The 7936-nt window shown below is 42.6% G+C and overlaps 1 protein-coding gene across 1 annotated transcript in view; it reads left to right on the top strand.

The window, feature by feature from the left end:
- aacs (acetoacetyl-CoA synthetase) overlaps positions 1–7736 on the top strand; it is a 41107-nt gene extending 33371 nt beyond the window's left edge. The window contains exons 17-18 of the mRNA XM_023838955.2: positions 304–506; positions 3591–7736. Coding sequence (XP_023694723.2) covers positions 304–506; positions 3591–3728 — 341 coding nt within the window. The 3' untranslated portion in view covers positions 3729–7736. The remainder of the gene's footprint in view (positions 1–303; positions 507–3590) is intronic.
- Positions 7737–7936: the final 200 nt, after the last annotated feature.

Below are 7936 nucleotides of genomic sequence, written 5' to 3'. Positions count from 1 at the left end.
TGCACTGCAGGGTCTTTGAGGGGGGAGGGGTCTGAGGCCTTTGTTGTGTTGGGTTCTCTCGTCACACGGTGCACTGCTGAGGCCCGTTTGTACGCAGTTCATGCCTCATACACACTGGGGGTGGCGTGTTGTTCCATGAGTCTCTTTGCCTGTGATTGGAAGGTCAGCAGAATAGTTACGTCTGTGGCTGATTGAGCAAGGCCCTTAACCCCCAAATATTATTATTAAATAATAATAATAATAATTATTATTAGCATTATTAATGAACATGCTGCTTCTTCTGTGCCCCTCCCCCAATTTCAGTGGAGGCCTTTGAGGAGGTGGCCGACAGCCTGTGCGTGCCCCAATACAACAACGATGGGGAGGAGCGTGTCATCCTCTTCCTGAAGATGGCGCCCAATAAGGAATTCTGCCCCGAGCTGGTGCAGCGCGTCCGCGCCGCCATCCGCATGGGCCTGTCCGCCCGGCACATCCCCGCCTTCATCCTGGAGACAGAGGACATCCCGGTGGGGGCCCTCCCGCACTTCTCCCACACTTCTCCGTACAGTTCACCGCACTCCCGGTTTGCCGTGGCTCCATTTCAGATTTTAAAGATGGCGGCTAAGGCTTTGCCCGCACTCATACGATAACGTTTTTAATGGGAGTTTCCAAAAGAAAAGATCTTCTCCGTGTGAATGACGCAGGTTGTAAGAGTGGCTGTTAACGTACATATTTTTCACAGTTTTCATTTGTCCATTTAACCAAAGCTTTTTGTAATATATTTTTAGAAGTGGTGAGCTTTATATTTTAGTTGTTTGTTGTAGCTTGAGCATGTGTCATTTACACGTTTTTTGTCCAACCAAAATCATAGTTCTAGAAGTTTTGAATAATTTATTTTGACTTCAACTAGCAAATATCACAGTACTGTAGTGTCGCTAATACAAAGCTGTACACAAAGCAACCATCACAGCAATAACACAAGGATTCACACATTTCAGTCTCTTCCCCTCAGTTCCAGTGCACTCTAATGTTCTATGGGTGGATGTCTTTATCATATGCTAGACAGTTAAACTCTGCTCAGGTACAGTCTGTTTATGAGCTCCATAAGAGTTGTAAACAACATGCAATGTACACAAAACAGGATTTAGCTGCACACAAGTAAGCAAAACAACATATGCCAGGTAGCAAATGTCCTGTACATCCTCCACGTTGACATGTGGCTTACTTCCGTAAAAACAAAGGCAAAGCATTCTTCCCTCCAATTAGGGAAAGAGGCATGGAAAGGAAGAGAGCTAATGGAATGGGTCACAAGCTAAGTATGAACCAATCTGAACTCTCTAACGTAGGTATAACAACATTTTTATGTTCATGAGCGTCCACACTAATGTGCTTCCCGAAAGATTAGTTGTCAGAGAGCGACAACTTTCTGGGGAAAAAAGATCCATGGTAGTGCAGACGGACGGCTAAATCGGAAGAAAATGTTTGCATTGCTAAATGCACATTGCTAGGGGGCAGCGTGTGGCTCAGTGGGCTAAGCTGCGGACAGCTCGCTCACCAAAGAGCAAGTTGAGGGAGGTGTAAAGACAATTTCCCCAACGGGGATTATTAAAGTTATTATTATTATTAAAAATACACATGCTCGAGCTACAACAAACAACTAAAATATAAAGCTCACCACTTCTAAAAATATATTACAAAAAGCTTTGGTTAATAATTAAAAATAATAATAATACATGAAAACATATTAGTGTGAATGGGCCCTATGAAAGCCCTGGTACGGAAGAGTGTTGCATACCCTTTGAGGCTCAGCTTTCAGGAGCGTCTCTCTTCCTCAGCAAATTGAAAGCTGCATCTTCATTTGGGATCAGGCCTCGGCTGTACCACCACTTAGGAGTCATTGTAGAGTCCCCTGCTTGACAAGAATTCCCTGCCATTTTGACACTTTCTTATCCTCAAGATTCTTCCAGGGTCTTCCCAGACCTCGGGACCTTCTTAGATTGTGTGATTTGTCAACCTGGGTGACACGAGGCAGCATTTAAAATGGCTGATCGTTGTTATTATGGCCGACTCTCCCTATTTAGAAAATGAACACCACCTAAATTTGTTGTTATTATTAATATTCAGATTTATCATACCGTTGTCACTTTTGCTGCAGTTAGTATTTTTCACTTTGCATCACTTCACACTTGGTGGCATCTCTGCATTTCTCCTGTGTGCTTCATTATTGAGAGAGAAATGTCAGGACAGCTATGATATATTATGTCTCCCCCACCAAGCCCAGCAGAGTGGAGGGTTGAAACACAGTGTCACATCAACCTCTGCCGCCCTTTCGTAGGGTAACCAAGGCAACAGTTGGCAAACACTTGAGGGAGCTTAGAAAGTGGGGGAAAATGGCGATTCGATGGCCTGGTTCCTTTATAATTGCCGTGGTGGATGGGATGTTGCATTTTTGTTTAAGCGGGACTGTCGATCACCTAAGTGCTATCCTGTTTGCCTTTCACTGATGAGTGCTTTGACTCCGAGGTGGATCACCGGCTCTGCAGGACAAAAGCAGCTTAGTCATTGACTACAAATAGAATGTTAATGCCTTAGTAAAATTTTTACTACATTTAATTTAGTTGATTCTTCAACTACAGATTGGAGCCATGCTTTGCAATGTCTTTATGTGTCTGGCCAGAGCACCTTTCCCACTAATATTGTGTGTCTGTGTATCAGGGAAAAATGGCACTTGAAGATAATTGCAACATTTTACTCATTACCTTATTTATATCACTGAGTATTGTTACAAAAGCACTTTCAGGTTAAGTTCTCCTGAGAGTAGAAGGGCAGAGCCCCTCTCAGAACCTTAACAGAAGATCTTTTGGCCCTAGTGCTTAAGCAGCATGCTACCTGCTTCCCAGTACTCTGCAAACTCAAAGTGCCCTCATTTTGTTCTCCGGTGCAAATTGCATGGAGCGATGCGGGAAGCCGCGGTTTACACGATGCATACTGATGAGTGTGAGCTATATGACAAAGGACACTCATCGGCAGTTGCATCTCACAGCTAGAACTGAAGTCATGTGGCTGAAAACAACTTTGGAGCTTTGAATATCTGGCCTGGGTTTTACAGAAATCACACATGAATAAGATGTGTTGTCTATAAGATTTAAGGGAGGCCGGGCAACTGGCCAAAGAGCAGTAAATAATGAAGGTGGGAAGTGGAAAGAGGAGCAGGAATATTCATATTCGCATGCAGATGCATGCAGACACACATACTTTGCTCTGTAGACTCACATGTCCAAAACTGCATACATAGTTGTGTATTTACAATAATTTGGGCTTTTTCTGATGATGATTTCCAGGCATTAAAAGCCTACATAAGACCTTAGTCAGTCTTTAACCAAGAACTTTCCACTGTTGGTCTTCAGCTCTTTGTTGGTGTCCCTTTCATTATGCTTACATGCTGTTTCTTTGTTGTACATGTCATTCTGCTGTATTATGAGTTTTACACATGAATATTGCACTTGAAGGTGAAACTGTGAAGCAGTAGGTGCGTGTGAGTGCGGTCCGGCCCCCCGTGAGTAACACTGGCCCGGCCCCCCGTGAGTAACACTGGTCCTGCTTCTCCACAGTACACCATCAGCGGAAAGAAGGTGGAGGTGGCTGTCAAGCAGGTGTTGGCGGGGAAGGAGGTCAGCCAGAGAGGCGCCTTCTCCAACCCAGCTGCTCTGGATCTCTACAAGAACATCCCCGAGCTTCAAGGCTTCTGAGCCAGCGGCACTGCTGGCTGCAAGGGGAGGGAGAGCGGGGCGACGCCCTGCCAGGGACATCTCTGTTCACAGGAACCGGGTCATGCATGCATTTAATTGAGGATCCATTCAGACTAGGCTGTATGTCTCCGTACTCAATGCCAGGAAGTGGAAATTGGGGGAGCACTCAGTGCCCACCTGCCTGAAAAACAACCCAGAGTTGGGGCATCTTGCTGGGGGAGTTAGGGACATACCACCTGAATCTCACAATATCTGCTTGTTCCCTCCGTGAACACATCTTAGGATTTTTTTTTTCTTCTTTTTTTTATTTTTGAAATACAGACATGGAAGAATAACCCTTTGGTGTTAGGCTGATGATGCACATCGTTTTTGTCACTTTAAGCCAGAACCGGGGAACCGATTTGTCAGTAAATAGCAGGTTTAGGGTAACACTAATATTTGTTTAATGGGCTTGAGCCTTTATCTTCCATCACAGTAAATGGACTTTTTAAGCACCAGTCCTATTCTGTTACAAGGTGTGAAATCCAGCAAAGGTGACTTGATGTGATTAAATAAATAGCTTCAATGCCTTGCAGGAAAGTTTAGGACCTTCCTGTACAATCTTGAGTTGTAGCTTTTGTAGTGGTTTTTATGTAAACTGTATACAGAAAGTGATTAACGTTTTCTGTGAAACTTGCGTCATTGTGTTGATATTAAAAACGGGAGTGAGCATTTTTAAAAATGTGAAAATACAGATTTTTGTTTGCTGAGCCCTTTTGCAACACTATCTATAAATATAGAATTGGGAAAGACAAGTAATTATTAGTTAGCTTTTTTTTAAGTCCAAGTTCTTTTAAATTATTATTAGCCTCTCCAATTAACTTATTCCTGCTTAAACCTCATGCACGCTTGACATCGTCCTGCAAAAGTAGCTTATCAGCGGAAAATTGTATGTTTCTGCTTTTATGTCTATTAAAACAATGCCTTGACCTCAGCTCTATGTACGCTTTCAGCTACCTACTAACCGAAGAGCTCAGCCCTATGTACGCTTTCAGCTACCTACTAACCGAAGAGCTCAGCCCTATGTACGCGTTCAGCTACCTACTAACCGAAGAGCTCAGCCCTATGTACGCTTTCAGCTACCTACTAACCGAAGAGCTCAGCCCTATGTACGCTTTCAGCTACCTACTAACTAGGCATGAGCCGATCCATATTTTTCCAGTTCTGATTCGATTCCGACACGTAACTGCCGATACAGATTCCAATATAAAATCTCTTTTTACTTTAATATTATCAATAGAGGCGTACCAATCCCACTTTTTCAGTGCTGCTACAAATCCCTATACCTGATCAGAGGGTATCGGCCAATGAACATCGATCTGATACCAGTTCTCTCTCTTTTTTTATTTAAAAATAAAAAGTAAATACAAATGGAAAATGTATCCCAAAAAAGCTTTAATTAGGCTACTAGAATCATACATAACGTGCTATTTCACCTCATTAGGTTAGCTGAGCTGAATCTATTTAGCCTCGAGCAAAGGAGACTAAGGGGGGACATGGTCCAGGTCTATAAGATTCTAACGGGTCTGGATGCTGTTTAGCCAAATGGCTTCTTCAGTATTAGTTAAAATACTAGAACTCGTGGCCATAGGTGGAAATTAGGGGGAGAACATTTTAAAATGGATTTGACAAAGCACTTCTTTACACAGCGTGTAGTTAGAGTATGGAATAGTCTTCCTGCTAGTGTAGTGGAAGCTAAAACCCTGGGTTCCTTTAAAACAGATCTAGATAAGATTTTAACAACTATTAGTTAACTTCTCCCCAAACAAGCTTGATGGGTCGAATGGCCTCCTCCCCTTTGTAAATTTCTTATGTTCATTCGTATATCTTGTTTTAAGTGTTTTTGAGGCATTTGCAGTTAAATTAGAATATCTTCCAACCAAGGATACGCAAGTGGCGAATGCTTAAAATGCCCCACGTTTTTTTCCCCACTGGCAACAACGTCACTCATATTTCGTAGCAATAGCAGCCCCCTCCCCCCCATATCACAAGCTGTTGCAATTGAGCATAACAGCCCAAGCTATAGTGACTCCCAGATCATCCATTGCTTTTTTTTATAATACTCTTGTTGTCTCATGTGTGCTTCATTTAGTGGGATAATCCACTAAATGCTGGTTCCACCTCTGAACTTTTTTGCAAAGATTGTAAATCGCTGTGTTTCTTAAAAATGTAAAATACTTCCAGATATTCACCTACTTATCTGATGTTCTTACGCGCCTCCTACTGCAAAGGATATGCGTGTGACGTCACAGCAGGCGGAAGTCACTGCACTCGCACCCACTGAGTGGCAAATGGACTGAGTGGCACCGTTAATTTTCAGCTTGGATGCCTCAAAAACACATCTAAAATGGGAAAGGGCTGTTGTGCCATTGATTGTACAAAGTGATTTAACAACAAATAGGAGCTATACTTTTTACAGCCTGCTGAAAACTAAATAAGTATTGAACATATGACTAATACCTGATATGTCTAATTAGGTATAGATCGGTGGCGATTCCAGTCCCAAGTATGGGATCGGTGCACCTTTACTACTAACCGAAGAGTTCAGCTCTGTGTACGCTTTGAGATGCCTACTAACCGAAGAGTTCAGCATGCCTAGCTTCAGTGTTTTACAGCATCTGTCTTCCATTTTAGGAGCATTGTTCTTCACAAAGGCAGTACTGTGCTAGCTGTGGTCTGTTCCTGTACGTGTGCATATTGGTGACTTCTTGTGTCTGCACAGCATTTGTGAGTAATGAACTAACCAATGTGGGCCCCAGGCAGAGTTATTACTGTTCTTGTGCCTCAGACCCCTCTGGCTGTTTTGTGAGGCTAAGGATCCTTTTGTCATAGAGATTATATGAAAATATCTGTGTTGTTCTGGTGACAGTCACAGGTACTGCTAACAGTACTGTGGTTTTTTGCCTACATTCGTAACAGAGGGAAGTGCTAGGTTTCAGTTAGCGGATAGTGTAAATAAAGATCCCATGCAAGTTGATGGACCCCCAGAAATTTTGGGGGACTGTATTGACCTTCTATCTGGAAACTGTGCTTCAAATGAGGCGAAAGAGCTGCGGTGTCTAACCTTCCAGCCTACGCCTATAACCCCCGCTGAAGTGCTGCTCTCATTTTAAGCTATTAAGGCTGTCAGTTACCCATACAATGATGGAGAATGATATTGCTCCATACATAAGGAGACTGTTTAATGTGTCCTCTAGAGATATTGTGTTTGTTCTCTGTGTCACATTCACCATGGCGACTGTAAATTAAAGGAAATGTAGCTCAGCTCCTCAGTGCTTGTGAGCATCTTGAGCAGTTTCCTGTTTCTGCAGCTGTGATGGATGTGGTTGCATGTAAACACCACACACAGTGGGCCAGATGTCCCTACTCTTCAGTGCAGTATTACTCTGCGTGTGTCTGATGCATATTCACAGCGCTGTGTTCCCTGACCCGAGCTTCTGCTGTAGCGAGTTGGTTTTTTTAAAGGGCCTCCGTGAGGTTTGAAGGGCGCCGTGTCCTAGCAGCGTTTTGCAGCAAGGTGACCACAGACTTACTTCACTAACTCCTACATTTTCAGGTGCTTTTGGACAGCTGATCCTGAGTAAAGAGGGAAACATCACAGCCGAACCCAGAGGCATTTATTTACTTCCTAAGGAAAGAGCAGGATCATCTTGTATGGGGGATTCTATTGTTCTGTAAATTTTTTTTTCCCACTCATTCATCAAAAATCCTGCTATTATCTTACTGTTTATTTGAACATGATCTGTAAACGACAAAAGTGTAAAAAAGTTTCATTAATGTTGACGCTCCGAATGAATACATCAAAGTATTTTTGAAGATGAGGAATTTTAGTAATGAACAACAGTTTTGTTTTCATTGCACTACCTTGAATGGATGGTCTGTTGATGAAAATACTCATTGCGTATAAATTGAACATATGTACATATTTTAAATAAAATCTGCCCTACATAGCCACTGATGTTTTGGGAATACAGTCTGGTTCGTTTTATTGAACATTTTCATTTTCTTCGCATTTCATTACATTTTCATCCCACCGCTAAAAGGTATTGTGTAGCTTAATATTTCCCAGATGTTTCTGCATAACTGTGGGTCCATCTGTTGTCTGCAGTATGGCACACGAGCAGTTTGATTCGATTGTTATGAGCTACTTCAGTCAATATTGTAATTAA

Source organism: Paramormyrops kingsleyae, chromosome 2 (genome assembly GCF_048594095.1).
Source record: "Paramormyrops kingsleyae isolate MSU_618 chromosome 2, PKINGS_0.4, whole genome shotgun sequence".
Classification (NCBI taxonomy): domain Eukaryota; kingdom Metazoa; phylum Chordata; class Actinopteri; order Osteoglossiformes; family Mormyridae; genus Paramormyrops; species Paramormyrops kingsleyae.
Note: the sequence above shows the minus strand (reverse complement) of the source record. Positions and strands in the feature narration are given on the sequence as shown.